This window comes from Pseudoliparis swirei, chromosome 24 (genome assembly GCF_029220125.1).
Source record: "Pseudoliparis swirei isolate HS2019 ecotype Mariana Trench chromosome 24, NWPU_hadal_v1, whole genome shotgun sequence".
Taxonomy (NCBI): domain Eukaryota; kingdom Metazoa; phylum Chordata; class Actinopteri; order Perciformes; family Liparidae; genus Pseudoliparis; species Pseudoliparis swirei.
In genome coordinates, this window is record NC_079411.1 from 5,221,383 (window position 1) to 5,240,751 (window position 19,369).

Below are 19,369 nucleotides of genomic sequence, written 5' to 3' on the forward strand. Positions count from 1 at the left end.
CTTCAAGTTTGGCACAAACGCCTATTTGGATTCAAGGCTGAACTGATTATATTTTAGCGATATCAAAGGTCACTGGGACCTCAAATCTGTCCCACTCTCTCACATATTGCTTCAAATTCGTCCCAAATGTCAACTTGCGCTCAAGTTTTTGAATGTTCGGATCGGTTTGGCCACACACACAGAAAAAATGTCTATTTTTATTTCTTCAAAATTCTATTATCTGATTATGACAATTCCAACCAAATGTCTAACAGGATAAACATGGTGACGTTCTGGAGGGACCTGGATGTAAACTAGTCGGTGGAGGCACAGAGTTCTCTTGTCATCCACGTGATCTCTTCTGCAGGCTCCATGTCCTCTCTGGGCTCCAGTGTCGGCGGCTCCCTGCTGCAGGTTCCGGGCGCTCTGCCGGCCTTCAGCCGCGCCTCACTGGGGACCGGACGCAGCTCCAGGCCGAAGATCTTCCTCAACAAGTCTCAGAGCATTGACCGACACCCCTCGCACAGAATCAATCCCGCGGACGGCGCCGAGGGCTACAGGTCCAGTCCGGCTCACAGAACCAACAGACACAGACTTAGCTCGGCTCAAAGCATCGACGGATGCAGGTTCAGCCCGGCCCATCGGATAAACAGACACCGGCTCAGCTCCACTCGCAGCATGGACGGGTACAGGCTCCACCCGGACCGCAACGCCGACCCACCCAAACTCACGTCCAGCCACAGCATGGACAGACATTCCTCTCTGAGGCCCACGCAGGCGGCCGGCAGAGGCCCGTCCCAGTGGCTCAGCCCCGAGGACGGCCTGGACCGGAACAAGCTGAGTCCCTCCTACGTCCCGGAGAGTTCAGTCCAGAGGAGGCCGGCGTCCTTCAGCGCCGCCAGCAGACAGTTACGGAGACAGGTCACTATCACCGCTTCTTCTTCTTCTTCTTCTTCTTCTTCCTCCTCCTCCTCCTCTTCCTTCTTCTTCTTCCTCCTCCTCTTCCTTCTTCTTATTCTTCTTCTTCTTCTGCTTCTTCTTCTTCCTTCTTCTTCTTCCTCCTCTTCCTTCTTCTTCCTCCTCCTCCTGTTCCTCTTCCTTCTTCTTCTTCCTCCTCTTCTTGTTCTTGTTCTTCTTCCTTCTTCTTCTTCTTCCTCCTCCTCCTTCTTCTTCCTCCTCCTCCTGTTCCTCTTCCTTCTTCTTCCTCCTCCTCCTCTTCCTCCTTCTTCTTCTTCTTCCTTCTCCTCCTCCTCTTCCTCCTCCTCCTTCCTGTTTCCTCCTCCTTCTTCTTCTTCATCCTCCTGTTCCTCTTCCTCCTCCTTCTTCGTCTTCTTCTTCTTCATCCTCCTTCTCCTCTTCCTCCTCCATCTTCTTCTTCCTCCTGTTCCTCTTCCTCCTCCTTCTCCTCTTCCTCCTCCTTATTCTTCTTCTTCTTCCCCCTCATCCTCCTTCTTCTTCTTTTTCTCTTTTCTTCTTTTCACGCAATGTTTTTGCTCATTTTAGCTTTAACATTTTAATTTTCTGACAATCCTTAGATTTTGAAAATTATTTTTACAGCCTTTTGGTGCATCTTTTGCAAAAAAATGTAAATACTTTTACTCGCACAGCCATGACATACGTGATGAGGCTCGTGCCTTCTGTGTGTGTTTGTGTGCATGTGTTGCGTGTCGCAGGAGGCCGTGCGCTCTGACTCGGTGGATCAGAGTGGCTCAGCCGACGACCTGGCGGCAGAGTCTCCCCTCCCCGTGCCCGCCGCCGTCTCCTCCTCGCCACCACGCCAGCGGTCATCCAGCGTGCACACGCTGAAGTACACCCACCCCCAGAGGGTCATCTCATGCAGGAGCCACAGTGAAACCCCCGGGCAAGAACACGCACCCGAGCCGGCCGCCGGCGCCTCGCAGCCAGACGCGGATGTCGAGACGAGGCCCGTGTGCCTGCAGAGGCTGTCCGGTCTGAAGGTCCCCGGCGGCGAGTCCATCTTATCAGCCGACCCGGAACCCCAGTCGGACGCCGCCGACGAGGAAGTCGATCGTATTAACAGTTCCGTTGAGGCGCCCTCACACACGCAGCTCCCTCCCAGCTCCTCACACAAAAGCCGGCACCCGACGCCGAGCCCCGTGGACCACAGGAGCCGCCTCAGCCAATCGGTGTCTCCGGTGTCGGGCGGGAACAGGAAGCAGAGGATGAGCCCGCCGCCGGGGGAGGAGCCGGTTACTATGGCGACGCAGCTGACGGACAGCAGTATTGACCTGAGGAGGCGGACTCTGTCATTCGATGCCACGACCGTCTCCTCACCAACCAGAGGAGAGTTCTGCGGACGACTAAAAGAACAAAATGTCGGTGGATTTGTTTTTTCTGTTCGAGTGGAGGAACCCGACGTGCTGCCGAAGCACGCGCAAAAAAAGGGGGCGGGATTCGCAATCCCAAACAGGAGGGATAACCTGTTTTGGGGCCCGTCCCATTCGCCTCGTCCACTCGAGATTTTCACAGGGTGTTCGAGAATAAATCTTTCGGACTGTGCGTGCGTATGAGTGTGTATGTGTTCAAAGACTCGTACTCGTCGTGCTGTTAGCGCACAAGATGCACACAAGAAGACGTTTACTTCTATCATAGTCCTAGTTTTAGTTCCGACATAGTAGTCACTCCCCTGCTGTATTTACTCAAACATTAACCTTCCGCTTGCTTGCTTGCTGTCCTCCCTCTGCCCCTCACTCCCGTCCTTTCTCCTTGCTCCTCAAGCCTAGGTCAGAGGACAAGACAAACATACCCGTAAGTGGTTAAGTTACTGATCAGCAACTGACGTTTATTTGAATTATTGATTCATCTGCAGATTATTTTTCCTGATAAATCAATTAATTTCTGGGTCTCTAAAACATCAGAAAGATTTTTCAACTCACTATATTGTCAGACAAGGAAAAGCCTAGAATCTCCACATTTGAGAGTCGAAAACCATCAAACCACGATGATTGATTGGTTGTTAAAATAACTGTTTCTGTTCTGATTCGGACAGTTTTTTCCAGTTAGAAACACGGTATCTCCTCCAGTCTTATAAGAACGTTCTTATTTACCAGAACTGTTTACTTTTCGTGTAATTCCCTAATTGTCTTGCTGTGTGGTGCAGAAATGACGGTTTGTGTTTACAAAAGAAATGTAAGAAAGTTAAAGCGGACAAATACTTTTACTTTTATATAAAAATGCTTCATTTGTAATTGCACGCTTACGTAGATTGTGGTGGGCACATATTGTTTCGAGAAAAAAAATACCAAATTGTACAGCGGCTCGTTAAAAGTGAAGCGAAACAAGAAATGTTATGTCTAACCGGGTGAAAGTTTTTTGTTTTTACACATCACAAATGTGTTCCTACCTCTTGACCTACAGTAAACTGCCACTGGAAGTTGCTTGATCGTTCTCAGATTGCAGTGTTTTTCCTGGTCAAATCAAACATGGACAACTTTTGAAAAACCTTCCCCAGCCTGAATCCAATCATCCCTAACAGTTGGTCAAATCAATTTACGCTTAGAGCCTCCGAGTTAAAATCATATAGTGTGACCTTGGCTTTCGTAGTTTCTACCTCTCTTTATTCCTGATCCCCGTCCCAATCGAATGTTCAGTCAGCTTGTTTCCTCACCCCCTTCAACTTTCCTTTTCTCTGTCTTGGTATTCTCAGGGTAGAGGTAGTTCAGACGCAGGTGAGTATGAAGCATGTGATCACAGGTCTGCAGAGTGAGATTGCCCCCTGCTGTCTGAAGCCAGAGCCGGCCCGCGTCACCTGAGATTTATTGTTCGGGGGTGAAATCCAGACAGAAGCAGATGTACAGAAGGGCTTTATTCAGGTGACTTCACGGTGTGTAAAACTTTGTAGAAAAAGCTAAGATTATATTTTATTAACACAGCAGCGATGATATAAGAACTGCAAAGGTGAATTTATATACATTTTGATTGTCAATGTATCTGCTGGTGATGATGAGGATGATTGACGATGATGTCAGTGTATAAGAGGGTGTTGATTATGATAAGAACGGTGGTAATGATGACTCTGTGTGATGCAGTTGTTCATGATGTTGTAAAATGTTCCTGCAGAAAGAAAGTGGGGAATGATATACAGTCAGCTCACCTGCAGAAACATGATTGGACAGTGCTGGAATAAAACCACTTCCTGTCTGACTTTCATTAGACTCCATAACCTTTCTTCTCAAACTGTTCTATACTCCCTATATACATATATAAATATATATATATATACATTAACATTATATATATTAACATAAATATATTAATATATATATTATATATATTTATAATAAATATAAAATATATATATTATATAATATATATATATATATTTTGTTGGTATAAAATAATATATTTTATATATATAAAATAAATATATATGTATATATATGAAATAGGATGTACTATATATAACATATATATATATATTATAATATATATAAAATAATATATTTTATGTAAATAAAATAAATATATATATAAAATAGGATTCAATACTGTATACTCATGATTTTCTAAAGTTTTTTTATTACTATTTTTTTCTGACTACACTGACTTTTTGATTACTTTTGTCATGACACATAACATAAATATATATATTTATATATATATAATATATATAGTATATATATTATATAATATATATATAGATATATTTTGTCGGTATAAAATAATATATATTATATATATAAAATATATATATATATGAATATATATGAAATAGGATTTGCTATATATATATATAATATATATATATGTTGTATATAATATATATATATTTTATATATATAAAATAATATATTTTATGGATATAAAATAAAAATATATAAAATAGGATTTACTATACTGATTTTTTAAAGATTTTTTTTGCTTACTATTCTTTTTCTGACATATTACACTGACTTATTGATCACTTTTGTCATGACACACTATATTATGACTTGTTATGACATCTTTACGTACTGTTTTGTTAAAACTATAGTCTGACCTATGACATTTCTTTATGATAAATTATGCAATGAATTCTTTCATGACATTTTTATTTGTTTTCACATAATATTGCAAGACATGTTTTGCGGACACCTTTTTATGGCATACTATATCATGTGTGTTAACCTTAAAATGATTTGCTTAATCCAAAAATAAAGATGACATACATCTGCTGCCTGCTGCTGCTAATGAGTTTGAGCGCACTTTCTAATTGCACCTGTCCATCCTGGAGAGGGATCCTCCTCTGTTGCTCTCCTCCAGGTTTCTTCCCTTTTTTCCCCCTGAAGGGTTATTTGGGAGTTTTTCCTGGTCCGATGTGAGGTTTTGGGGCAGGGATGTCTATGTGTACAGATTGTAAAGCACTCTGAGACAAATTTGTAATTTGTGAAATTGGGCTATACAAATAAACTGAATTGAATTGAATTAAAGGCCTGCAGTAGATGCTGATTAATATGCCAAACACATCATTGAATCTCAATACATACTTTTCCGAAAAGGAGTTTCTCACATTGCAAGAAGCGAAAAAATGTAAGCTACTAAAAGTTGATGTGAACAAAAATACACTCACAGCTCTGGATAGATTTTATTTTTCATACAGTATTCAACTGTACCACTTCTGCATATCACAATAAAATATTTAATCACATGAATATTTCACACTGAAACACTATAGCATTCAGAATGCATTAAGCTGTTCTGCCTTTGTTTTCTTGCCAAGAGATGTAAAAATGTCGGCCAACCCTGCACTAATTTCCTCGAAATCTATTGGTCAAGCTGCCTGTCAGTCCCAATGTCACCTGTTCGGAGGCGTCATCTCTGCAGGGCTGTATGCAGTCTGCCCTCAAATAAAAATGCACTGCCTTTCATATTTCCTTCACTAAGACCTTGTATCTCTTGATAAGGCAAATGGAGCATTATCACAGATCTACATCTATGTTATTCTGCATACGTCCAATACGAACATGCAGTCAGGTTGTGTGTGTGTGTGTACCTCCAGGTGTGTGTGTATATACATATATATATATATATATATATGTATATTTATATATATAGTATATATATATGTATCCATATATATATGTATATATACACATATATGTGTTTATGTGTTTCCACTTGTACACATATATATCCAGGTGTGAGTGAGTACAGCAGTGTGCATCAATGTGTGTGTGTGTGTGTGTGTGTGTTTGTGTGTGCGTGTGTGCGTGTGTGCGCGTGTGTGCATTTGCAGAAGAAGACAATTCTTGACACACAGAGTTTCTACTAACTAAGCTGAGCCAGCAGTTGCCAGGGTGAAAATAGATCTTACATCCTCACGTGACCCACAAAGCCCACCAATCCCAGGAGAGGATCGAAACAGCCTAAAACTAATCAGAGAGGCGGGCCGTTGTTTGCGGTGTATCTCCAACACGCGCCTCTGTCTCTAGAAGGCGGGGGCCACAGGTCTCTGCTGCGTGAGCTTCTGGGGGTCCAGGGTTTCGGTGAAGGGCGGGGCTTGGTAGGGGTTGGTGGTGACGATTGTCGCTCCGTTGGCGATGGGGTACGGCGTGGCGCGAGCGCCGCCGGTGGGCGGGTCCAGGTGTTGCCATGTGAACAAGTTGGTGTTGCTGCCGGTTAAGAAGCGCCGCAGTGCACTCAGCGTCAGTACAGCCTGTTAGTAACACACACAAGCACGCACACACACACACACACACACGTGCACACACACACACACACACACACACACACACACACACACACATTTGCAGTTTGTTACAAACAATAGAGCCGCTGTTCGAGACAAAGAGAGGAATGCTAACAGCTAAATGCTAATATGCTTCCATGTTGATGTGAAGCAGGGATACTTTTTAACAGGTTCACCATGTTATTTTAGTGTGTTAGCATGCTAGCATTTGGCAATTAGCAACACAAATTATCGTTGGAGTGAACGATTCATGTCTCTACACTTGGTCATAAACCAAAGTATTGGATGAATGGACACAATGATCTGATTATGGCACTAGATGAAAAGTCAGGGCATCACCAAAGTCTCCGTGGGATTCACGTTCCAGAGACTATGAATGTCTAAACACAATTTCATGGCAATCCTTCCAATATTTGTTGGGTATTTTTTTGTCTGCCATCACAAAACATACAACCCGTGAGCCAGGGATTCCCAAAACATACATTTGTAAGAACCGTGTGAGGGTTTGGTTATGCGTTCCTCCTTCAGTGTCAAACTTGAAGGGTGGATATACAAAGAAATTGAATCAGGCGTGTCGAACCCCTTCACATTTTTGCAATGTTCTTCACAAGACCCATTGTGATCCTTACATTTTCATTAATCTTAGTTTACGAATTGGTTAGTTAGTTCTAACCTTTTTAATCTAATGGTGCACCCTCATCGTTAATCTCTGACTCCAGCTGTTGAGCACCGCTCACCATTGTTGTTCTTTTTATCCGCATTATTGTCCTATTCAATACAAGGTTCAAAGGGGAAAGGGTGGCTATTGTTATTGTGTTTGTTGTGAAGGTAAGACCACACCTGCACTGATGGCAACTTCTGAAAAGGTCCTAGAACTGGAGCGTTTATTATAATCTCCTGAGCAGGGCCTGAATTGAGTTCCAGGAACTCAAAACAGTAAAAATGAAAGCAGATACTGTTTTGTTCTCTTTATTCTCAGGTACCATCGTGGAAAAGGACTATTACGCTATAACCACAGTTTGGTCAAATGTGCTGTCACTCAAACCCGAAAGAATGACGGTCACTTTACCGATTTAGCATTACACTTTCATAAAGTTGGAGGACAGAGAGGAGGAGGTAGCGGAGGACTTCTGGGCCTTAGTGTGTTATCATGTTAGCTCCGCTGCGTTGTGAATGGATAATACGTCTGTCGGTCTGTTCTCTGGCATTGCAATGGTTTTTATTTGAGTTTCACTGCAGCAGCTTCTTTTTAGGAACACTGTGCACATCCCAACATTTACATAAATTCACACCTTAAAACTGACAAGCAGAGCCAGAGTCTGACCCCAATCAGTTGGGGGTTAAGATCCTTGCTCAAGGGCACCTCACTGTTTGCAACGAAGGACTTGCCAGCACTGCTCCCACCGACATTTATCCTGCTTGTTAGTGGATTGAACTCGAAAAGCTCTAACCTTTGGGCCACCACGCCCAACTAATTCATGACCATGTATGCTCGATAATCAATCAGTAATAAACAGGTGTGTGTGTGTGTGTGTGTTAGACTAGAGAGAAGGAGAGGGTCGGGAGGCTCTTTGGTAGGAGCCTTTGCTTGTCCTCCATGAAGGCAATGCCTTTAAATCTGTTCATTGCCAGCACGTACTGAAACCCCTGAAATACACACACACACACACACACACACACACACACACACACACACACACACACAAACACACAAACAAGATGATGATGATGGTGATGATGAACACACACACACATGAATGTACACAGAGACAAAGGTCAGGCAGATTTTAGACAGGTATAGACATACACACCCAGGTCAGGATGGAGAAGAAGCAGAAAGTGATGGTGGCTCTGGCGGCGTCGGAGCCCTGGGCCAATGGCAGCTCGTCTGGCGAGGTCGCCTGCCACTGATTGGCCAGGAAACAGAAGCCGACGAACCACAGGAAGCATGCAAGACCTGGAGGCGGGATGCACAGGGGTCAGAAAAAAGGCAATGTGCAGCAATTTATGAATCTCTTGAAACAAAACTGCTTTTATCAGAACGCTTACACTGCTTTTACTATATTGTCAAAATAGAATATCACTTTTGGTTTCAAAAGTTGGAATATCTTTTTCTTTTATCAAATATCTTCAAATTGTCATCAGTGGGAACAACAACCTAAGAGTTTACAGCCATAGAGGTACGGTGAGGCTCGACTCGGCACCGCAGCCGGTTCAACTTTAGCCGTCTTTGTTTAGCCTGTTTACATGCTTACATTGCTTATTAGCAAGTATTTGAACTGATGATGGCACGGGATGAAAATAATCTTTGGCTCACGGAAATGTTAATACAATTTATCTTCAGGGTAGCACAAATGTGCATCCAACATTTGGTGCAGATGCCTCCTGCAGCTGTTGAGAAGGCTGTTAGCTGTTTCCAGTCTTTGTGCTAATCTAAGCTAACCAGCTGCTCACACACTCACTGTAGACTATCGTGCATTCCTGTGTACAACACTGATCAATACCTCATTCGAAGTACATTATCTGTTGGGGATTGTGTAAATTTTACTTCTGGGGATCAATAAAGTTATACCTCAATTTTCCTCATTTATTTGTATATTACATTTTGTCAAAAATTGGAAATCAGCAAAGTAACACTTTACTAAAATGTTATGAATTCAGTTCAGTGGAATGTAAATTATTTGCCACTGAAATATAGTGGAGTAGAAGTATAAAGATACTAGAAAATGGAAAAACTCAAGTTAAGTGGTATACCTAAAAAAAATACTTAAATACAGTAATAAATAAATGTTAGTTAGGTATTTTCCACCAATGTATTTGTATGTATATTATGTACCAGAGAAGACGAGGTCCAGCATTACAGCCCGTCTTCTGTCCTTCACGCTGCTGATGGAGGGGAAGTAAATATCCAGAATCAGGAAAAAGATGCTGCCCAGGAAACAGGCCACGCCCATGATAACTCCATAGTTACAGGCATCGGCGTTGTTGTTAAAGACGCATAGCAACCGCTCGCTGCCGATGTTGATGTAGCCCTCGTTCACGATGCAGCTGAACACCACCATGGAGAAAACCTGCAGGCGAGGACACGAGCGGCGGCTTCATTATTGTAACGGGAAGAAGAGAATGGACTCACACTGGTGTTTGAATGCCTTTCATTCCTCATACACAAAAATACACTTCTCTGAGTTTTAAAGGGTAAGTTCACACAAATTACAAAAAAAAGCATATTTTCTCAATGATTGCCAATATGTCATTGATTTAACATTATAATAAGTGTCGTGGACTCGGTTGTTATAAAATAGTCATCCAGTTGGGTTAAAGGATCAGTGCAGGCAAACTACAAAACACGCTCCACTTGTTGCTTTGTTATCGGCATTCAGACAGTTTCAGTTTTATTTGCAGATGATTTTGAGATATCATCAAGTAACATTGTTTCTGTGAGGACTCATTGTTCTTCAAAAGTACAATACTTCTGTTTTCCTTCACAAAAGAGGGCCTCAATGTTGGATTACCCTTACCCTCAAATTATCATTTTATAAAATACTAATATGTTTAAGAACTATGAAGACGTCACATTGGGCTTTTTGGTAATTGTGATGGATATTTCCCACTATTTATTTTATAGACAAAAGAATTATTGGACTAATTGACAAAATTATTATTATTATAATTGATAATGTACACACCTCTTAGTATTTGCCCGACTTGTCAATTCAGAACATTAAACGGAACATATTAACAAATACATTTGACGAGAACCTATAATAATTGCCGAACATCTTTTTCCTCGGTTGTATTTTAAATGCAGTGTCGGATGTCTCAAGTCTCATTAAGTAAAACATCTCTTAAACCTCAGTTGGCAATGTTTTCTGAATACATTTATAATATGGTTAATTCATCCCTCTGATGCCATTATCACCAACCTAACCGCACCACATGAGAATGAAGGAACAGTATGTTATGTGTTGATTCACTCTTTTCTCACAAACAATTAATAATCATTATAAATTGATCATTAAAATAATGGCTCCCCCACAGCACTTATCTATACAGCAATTCATTTTAATGTATTTTTTTATTATTTATTGTGCTGGTCTGATCCAAGTTGTATCTCTTTGTCTTCCTCTTGACTCGGGTTTGCTTGAACAGATTTGTTTCTATTTATTTGAAGGAGCACTGGCACATTGGTGACGACAAGTCATGTTGAATGTATCGAATTTTGAGAAACAGAGACCGAAATAGAGAGATGAGTTATATCTATCATGCGCTTCGGTCAACTTGCTCTTGTCTCCTTTAAAACCGAAGTGTTCCTTGCACGCTGCTCGGTGACTCACAGCTGCACAGCATCGCACCATGAGACAAATGGAGAGGTGTTACATTCTGCTAAGGGGGGCATTCAAATCCGGATCTCGAGACACAAAGAAGCTCCAGATAAACAGTTATGGTAATCAGACGCCGGTCCTCGCGCTCAAACCAGAAGCTGCATCTCTAAAAATAATCTAAATGTATATGAGACCGAGCCAATTCAAAGATACTGAGTCTTCAATAAAAACCTATACACATCTTTCTCAATCCTGGCAATAACAACACAGAAAGACACAAAGGAAAAGCGCGAGACACACACACACACACACACACACACACACACACACACAATGTAAATGGGAGGGAGATAGAGAGGTGGGGGTGCGTGGGGTGTGGGGTGCAGGGGGTGCAGGTGGGCCTGTCCATTGATGTGAACCCCACAGCACGTTGCAGCGGAGGCTTGCTTACCCACGACGTCAGCCTGAGGATGGTCCGGGGGTGCGTGAAGAAGGCGACCGGGTCGAAGGCGACGCTCCCGGCCTTCGCGGCGCCGTACGCTCCCGCTGCCTCCATCCTCCTTGCGGCAAGTGTGCAGCCTGACTCCCGGCGAGAGAAGGAGAGGAGGCGGTCAGAGAGCTGCGCGGAGCGGCGGAGCGGCGGCGTCCTAACTCCAGCCTCCGTGTGAAGTCACAGCGCGTCACCGCGAGCGAAGCGGCGCGGCGCCGCAGAATGTGAACTGTCGATTATCATTCTGTTTTTATTCACGAGGTCAACCTTGTTTTGTTGTTGTTGTTGATTGTTTTGTATTTTTTTATGTTAAGAAGATGAATAAAAAAGGACGTCTTCGACATAAACCGATAATCTTCTTATTTCAGGCTTTTTTTATTTTAAATTAGGGCAGAGTGCTCTTTCCATTATTTGGTAGATGATGACAAACATGTGTTATTTTTTGTCTTATATTATAATATTCTAATTTTTCTGAGAAGTCTGTATATATATATATATATATATATATATATATATATATATATATATATATATATATATATATAAATCTCTCTCTCTATATATAAACCATATATGTTTTGGCTTATATATTATTTTATATATATATATCTATATTTTGGCTTGTATATTATTTTATATATATATATATAGGTTTTGGCTTATATTATATATATATATATATATATATATAATAATAATAATATATAAGCCAAAACCACAACCCCAAAAGACTCTATACACTCTATACCTTTTAACAGATTATTTCATTCATTCAACTGCTGAATTAAAATGTCCTCATATTTTTCTCCACATGGACATTACCATAAAGTTTCAAAACAACGCCACACTGGAAGGAACAATTCACTCTGTTGGGGAAACTGAATATTTTTAAATCAATATTTCGGTGCCTGAAAGTTTTCAAATTCAAATATCCCAAAATGTTGGTTAGAGGGAAAACACAAGTTAGAAGGACACATTCGGTGTGGTTTGGGGTTAAAAAATCTAAAATATTGTTTAACCGTTAACGTAAACGCATACATTATTGCTTGTATTTGATATTATATATTGTATGTTTTTAGTGTGTTGTTTGATATGATAATGTTAAACATGTCTTTAAGAACTGTGAAAGCTATATACATATTATATGATATATTATTAACTTATTATCATTATAATCAAATATTTTGATAATAGTCCTTTACTGTTGTTTTAATGCGATATGATATTTTAGAGAACACATTTGTCAGCACTCTCTGGTCAAAGTTACATCAAACACATCTTTGCTGCATTTCTGTGCTGCACATTGTTATTACTTATTGACTGACATATTATAAAATACGATATACCTGAAGATAATATCAGTCGATATCAACCATCGGTCGAGCTCTATACTTTTTATTATTAGTCTACATTTCTGTCGAGAACCTTTTTACCTAAATAATAATAAGTCATGAAATCATCAGAGGTGTTAAACAAAGTTTTTACTGACACTTATTGTGTTTACTGACTAAAAGATATACACACACACACACACACACACACAAACACACACTACTATCTTTGTTTCTCTATCAAAGCTCATCTTTGGTTGCGTTGGCTTTTTTTGCATCTTCAGCTTTCGCAGCCTCGATGTACTTCCTCCTCTCTTCATCCTCCTGGAGTCGCGAAAGAAAGAAGTTTATTTTTAACAGAGATACAAAAATGGCATCTAACAAACACAAGCACATGCACGTAATCACACAAACGTCCCAACACTGCCGTGATGTTGATAATTGTGTAGCTATAAATACCTGAACTTTGACTTTTTTGGCTTTCTCCATCTCTTTGTCTAAAAACTTCACCAGGTCCTTCACCTTCCTCTTACCAGTATAAACCACCACCTGACAGGAACACAGGCATCACACACTGAACATTATTACCTCCATGTGTGTCAAGTCCCTCCACGGAGCACAGATAACACATATAATCCAATATGTTCACCACTCATTTGACAATAATTAGGTTTTTTTATGCAAAAGACTCAGAGGGATGTATTAAAGTATCAATTAGACACAAATAATAATTGATACGCTCCTTACTCTTTCAGCGTGGAGAGCAGGGAACAGGCAGAGTGCTGGGTAGCCGCCCTGCATCGACATGTTGATGTCATTGGCTGAGGCGTCGATGCGAGCGACGACCACGCCCTCTCGCCCCTTCAAGGCCTCGGCCAACTCCTCCCACAGTGGAAACAGAGCCTGAGACTTTGTACTGTAGGGAATATCTGAAATACACATTAGGTCGTGAGAGATCTATGTCTACAAGCGGCGACAGACACAAGAAACATGGGAAATCATAAGTGGAAAGCTAAGAAAACAACAAAAGTGCTCTTCAAAAACAGCAGGCATATAATTAAAAAGTAGTGTGACCAGGAAGCATGACTTTGTTGATTTGAAGGTCAAATTATATATTGGGGACAACATCACAATATTCAGTGTTGATGAAAAAGCAAATCAGAACAGTAAAGTGGCTGGAAAATCATAATAATGAGCCAAAAGATGTTAAAACGCTCCTGAAATAAATGAAAACAAGTTAATTTACATACAGAATAGGACAAAAACAGTGTTGTTGGGGTTGAAGCCGACTTCCTCCAGAGTCATTCCCACCAGCTCCTTCACCGGCATTTGGTCCCATCCTTCAGGCATCGGCTCACTCTGCATCTTCGGCTGTTACATAGACACAGACACGTTGTTCAAAGCATTTTTAATTATAAAAAAGTTCCTGTCACACCCTGAACGAAAGTGAACGTTACCTTGGCCTTGCCCTCGAGGTAGGACCGGCAGAATGTTGTTATGGTCTTTACATCCAGCGTGTCAGACGGCAGGTGGTAGGTCACATGGTCCGTCAGGTTGACCATTCGGATCAGAGGAGCCTCGAAGTCCCGAACCCGGAAGTACTCCATGATCCTGCCGTTACGAGGCTCGTCCACGTTCACCCACACGAACAAAATCTGAAACACGCGTACACGTGGAGAGGTGAAGGGGTCGCTCAGTGGAATGTGTGTTTCAGTGCTGCTGGTTGAAATGGTTTGTTTGGCTTCTACCTTCAACCTGAACGCTTCCGCAGCGCCATTAAAGGCCGACTGGATCTCTTCAAAGGCAGCAGAGCTTTTGTTGACAAACAGCAGGGCGTGGTTTAACACAGATGAGCTTAATATCTGAGTGGCGGTCTGCAAGAGAGAGAAGAACATGAATGCATCTCAATTGACTAGATGGGGTTATGTGATCTCAGCGAATGATGCAGCGATACGTGATTTTCCAAAACAAAAAAGACATTTCATTTATGTCTACACTATAGGTCTTCAGAGCAGTTTCCATCTGGTTAGTTGCACTGCTTTAATTCATATTTAGTTATTTTCTCCTTTTTTCTTTTTTTTTTACACTGGTTTGCAATGGTAAAAAAAAATCAAAGTATCAAAATATTAAAAAAGGTGTATAGAGACCTCTCTAAGTTGCTTCCAGTGTCATCCAAACACACAATCTTAATAAAATACCCCAAATGTTACCCCACATCTATAGTCTGCTGACAATGATCCATCACAAGTAAATCCACCTTTCAGTCTCACAGACCTTTGAGTCTGAAAACAAAGTTGTTGTACTATTACTTACTGAATGTACAGTATGTAATAGTAATATTTAAAACATGAAAAAAGAATATTTCCAGATTTGGAAGTAAAGCCGTTATACAGTGTGTTTGTGAACGTGTACTCTGCATCTCATACTCTACCTGTCCTGTGTACTCGGTGATTGGGTCCATCTGGTAGACTGTGATGAAAATCTTCAGCATCTCTTTCGATGTCTCAGGCGTCATTTTGTAAGCCTGGATGAGCTTAGACTGCAGCAGACACACAAACACACAAACACACACAAGCAAACAAATAAACAGAGCGATAGAGAAGCAATTTAAGCATTTAAATCCCATTCCTTGCACTAAGTCAGCACTAAAAAAACCACAGAGATAAATAAATACAGCCACCTGTCCGGAGCTTATGTTGTATTTAAAATGTACCTTTTTTAACAGCAGAACAACATCATGCGTGAGGCCATATTTGGTTATAACATCATTGTTCTGTGTCAAAGCAAAGTTAACATCAGGGAGGTCGACCGCTGCGTTGTAAAACATCTGGATGTACTCGTGATTCAGCTCCTACACACACACAAACACACACACACGCACACACACACACAGGCAAATTGTTATTCAGACAACTGATTGACAAAAGCATAAACCACCATTTGACATTTAAACAGATGTTTTTTTTACCTGAAAGAAGCCGACCACCGTCAGCTCCTCTGAGGCCTCTGCTTGGCTAAGATCGGCGATGAGGTCATCAGCTGACCCCGCTCTCCTTTTCAGCCACGTTAAGATGGACGCCGAGCTCTGAGGAACTTCATCACAACACAGGAAAACAAATCATTTTCATCCTTGATATTGAGGAAATCTGTTTGTTTTTTTACACTTTTGGAAAAGTTGCACGTTTGCTTTCTTGCCGCGAGTCAAATGCGAATAATCGATTTCCCTTTTTAGGATCCAATATTAGCTTAGCTTAGCATAAAGACTGGAAACAGGGGGAACAGCTAGCATGGCTCCCTCCAAAGAAGAATACGAAGCTCACTCGTTTAGAAGTTATTATGTCTGATTTGTTTAATCTGCACACAAACATAACAGTGAAAACTACAAGTTGTGCTTTTCGTGAGTTTTATACAAATATTTATTGGCAACCTCTCGTCAGATTGTCTGCAAACAAATGAAAATTAACATGTTAATTGTTGAGAGTCAAGCTAGCTGTTTCATTCTGCGTTAATGTTAAACTAAGGTAATCCTCTTTCTGTTGTGGTCGACTTACGACTCAGACATGAGAGAGGTATACGTCTTCTCTTAGTAAGAGTCTATGGTGACAGGAAGGCGGGGCTAGCAGTGCCTTAAGCTCCGCCCCCTCTCGAGTACGATATGTTTAGCATATTTGGACGTACCAGGACAAGTCACGGGGTTGTGTTTGTCTCCAGAAAGAAACAGCTTGATTACGGAGATGCCCGTCACATTGAGTTCCTTCGCCAGGTCTTTCTCTTTTGCCACATCAACCACGGCCAGTTTGACCTCTGACCCCTGAAGCTCTGCAGCGGCGCCTTCGAAAGCGTCCGAGGTGCGATGGCCATCTCCAGCCAGAGGAGCGTCTACACACAGAAACACACACAGTAAGAACTCTCACTCCAGTTGTGTTACTTGTACACACGGAGCTTTTTACAGCACTGCAGTATTTTGATAACTTTAGTTGCTTCTAATTTTAGATTTAGATATGTAATATGTAATAATACAAACTAGAACACACGAGTGGCCAGCACTATATACAGTATTATTCTCATAAAACATATAAAGTGATGAATAAATAATTGCATCACTAGTTAAAATCCTTTAAAATAATTTATGTATCTTATTCTAAAATAGGCCATTCTGCAAAATTACTAGTTTTAATTTTGGTAATTTAAGTATTTTTTAATACTAATTCTAGTAGTTTAGTCAAATTTGAAATGCACGATTTTTACTTTGACTTAAATCGGACTAGATCGTACTTCTTTCACCGCGAGTGAGACCAAAAAGAATACGTACATAAATATATGCTGCAGTCCAAGTAGCTCTTTCGGTGTGATTGGTCATGGACAATATATAAACACAAAAGATCAAGTTGTGTGTGTGTCTTTGTGTGTGAAACTTACAGAAGTGCACCAGCAGCTGCTTATGTTTCCTCAGTGCCCTGTTGAAATTCCCTTTCTTCAGCTGCAGAACTTCCTCCTCCTCGGGGGATGATTTGTCTGCCCGCCGCTCGGCTTCTTGTTCAGCGGCGGCAAACACACAGAGACAGAAGGCCGTCGCCCCCAGCAGCAGCAGCGTCTTCATGGCGGTTCACCTACACACCGACAGACTGGCCCAGGGCAATCGTGACAGAGATATGAAGAGTGGTGAAATGAAGGGCTGATATACGTGTGTGTGTGTGTGTGTGTGTGTCAGTGCTGAGCTAGTAGTTGTGAATGCTGTTGTTATCAGCCGACTAGACCCACCAGCCTGTTGCTGATTAACTTCCCTATCAGAGCCCTGCTGTATCGCTGCTATTGGCTGCCACTCATATCAAGTATACCACTAATATCTAAATACCCTTTGCCTCACACAGTTATCCTCATCAAGGTCAAAATGGCAGCGCGCACTCGGCCAGAACACGCTCGAGCGTGGGCAAGATTGCGCGAATGCTACAAAAATGAAACACCTTCACAGCGTCATCAAAGTAACCAAGGTCGTATTTATTTCCCTATCAACATGATAGAACCATGAAGAATATTACAACAACATTTTGATTTTGTTTTATTTACAACAAAAAAAGAAAAGTCAATTGAGTGTCACACATTGCTGTCATTGCATTGGCGTGCATGGCACCACACGTATAGCTCACGTGAACACAACCACGTGTTCAACACCTGGGGGTTTCACATCCGGTTAATTTCACAGCATATATGAAGGGCTCATTTGCAAAAAGGCTTTTATTCATTTTCCCTTAAATTGTGTTTTTTTTCCCGAGGCACTCCGGGGAATTCCAAATCAAACTTCTGTTGTGTTAATTCATTTGAAGAATGGCCGTGTTAAGTAGACATCATCGAAGGAATAGTTCACCAGTTTTGGAAATATGCCAATAAGGGCAAATATGAGAAGGTTGATGCCATCTTCTCTCATAAAGTACCTTTCTGCTAGATATAGAGCGATAGCGAGGAGAAGGTTAGCTTAGCATAAAGACTGCTGGGCTCCGTCCAGAGGTAACATCTCTAAAACTCATTAATTAATACAATAAATCACCTCCAAACACTTTGTGTATAACTCATGCTAACGTAGAAACACACACACACACACACGTTTCTGGTGTGACAAGGTACGTTAGCCACCTGGGAATAAAGCTGCTTCCAGCCTTTATGCAAATATCACATTAGATTGAATTGGTTAAGTTAGAAGATATAAAATTATGTAAGTGATATATCAAAACAGGAATCACATCAATATAAACATAAAGACCCCATCTGTACATTTTACAAGACACATGTTAAGCACAGTATACACAACTGAAGAGTTTTGTGTTTCTCAACTCATCATCAAATTATAAAACTATCAATATGAGTAAACTTTACTCATGTAAACATTTTTTCACAGCAACAAAGAACGTTGTTTAGTTATGTTCTTCTTGTGTAACTCTTTGTATCAAAAGTTCTGTCAATCAATTTAAGTTGTTGGGTTCCAAGTCTGAGTTAATATTTGACTGATTGTACCTTACACAGGTGAGTTCCCTCCCTCGGGTCGATTAGACCTGCTCATGTTGACGCTGGGCAGGTCCGCTGGCATGTAGTCTTAATACAACGGGTTTTAAGTCAATCACTCATGTTGGTTTATCTTAGCTGTGCAGGGCCTTAAACATTATAAACATGCAGATAAATAAATCAGAGCAATGTGAAGTCAATGTGTTTTCCAAAAGGCTTCGTTTGCTATCGTCTGCTCTCCTCCTTCATCATTAAAGTGAACATACATGTAAGCTTCATATAGATTTGTAAACAGAATAAATGCCAACGATTTTGTTCTTCTCGTATTTAAATATACTTTAGAAAAAAAACAATAAAAAAACAACAACAACAAAGGTGAACAAAACTATGAATCAAGTCCCTGGACTCGACATCACCGTGTTCACCGAGAATGATGAACACATTACATCCGCTCTCACTGTAAAGTTATAAAGACTTCAAATGTTCTCAAAAAAAGAGGGGGGGGGGTATTATATCATCATCTCCTGTAGGTTAAAATATGGTAGCGGTTTTCTTTATAGTG

General features: G+C 41.0%; 3 protein-coding genes across 5 annotated transcripts in view; 1 reads left to right on the top strand and 2 right to left on the bottom strand.

The window, feature by feature from the left end:
- Positions 1-4,149, top strand: part of LOC130189996 (voltage-dependent T-type calcium channel subunit alpha-1I-like) — a 51,767-nt gene extending 47,618 nt beyond the window's left edge. For both annotated transcript variants that reach the window (XM_056409078.1, XM_056409079.1), the window contains exons 34-35: positions 347-900; positions 1,653-4,149. In XM_056409078.1, coding sequence (XP_056265053.1) covers positions 347-900; positions 1,653-2,510 — 1,412 coding nt within the window. In that variant the 3' untranslated portion in view covers positions 2,511-4,149. The remainder of the gene's footprint in view (positions 1-346; positions 901-1,652) is intronic.
- Positions 4,150-5,559: 1,410 nt separating this feature from the next.
- LOC130190704 (synaptogyrin-3-like) lies at positions 5,560-11,623 on the bottom strand. Of its 2 annotated transcripts, none has more exons than XM_056410245.1 (4): positions 11,441-11,623; positions 9,504-9,738; positions 8,479-8,624; positions 5,560-6,634 (listed from the first exon to the last, which is right to left on the bottom strand). In XM_056410245.1, exons 1-4 carry the CDS (start codon positions 11,543-11,545, stop codon positions 6,407-6,409), a joined length of 714 nt encoding a protein of 237 aa, XP_056266220.1. In that variant the 5' UTR covers positions 11,546-11,623; the 3' UTR covers positions 5,560-6,406. The 2 variants fall into 2 exon arrangements, with proteins under 2 accessions (XP_056266220.1, XP_056266222.1); XM_056410247.1 differs by lacking the exon at positions 5,560-6,634 and adding an exon at positions 7,621-8,314.
- A 1,235-nt stretch (positions 11,624-12,858) lies between these two features.
- zgc:136472 (uncharacterized protein LOC678514 homolog) lies at positions 12,859-17,531 on the bottom strand. The gene is made up of 11 exons (XM_056410118.1): positions 17,230-17,531; positions 16,489-16,689; positions 15,779-15,903; positions 15,524-15,661; positions 15,242-15,349; positions 14,559-14,684; positions 14,268-14,465; positions 14,061-14,181; positions 13,558-13,739; positions 13,270-13,359; positions 12,859-13,134 (listed from the first exon to the last, which is right to left on the bottom strand). Exons 1-11 carry the CDS (start codon positions 17,408-17,410, stop codon positions 13,051-13,053), a joined length of 1,554 nt encoding a protein of 517 aa, XP_056266093.1. The 5' UTR covers positions 17,411-17,531; the 3' UTR covers positions 12,859-13,050.
- Between the last annotated feature and the right edge of the window lie 1,838 nt (positions 17,532-19,369).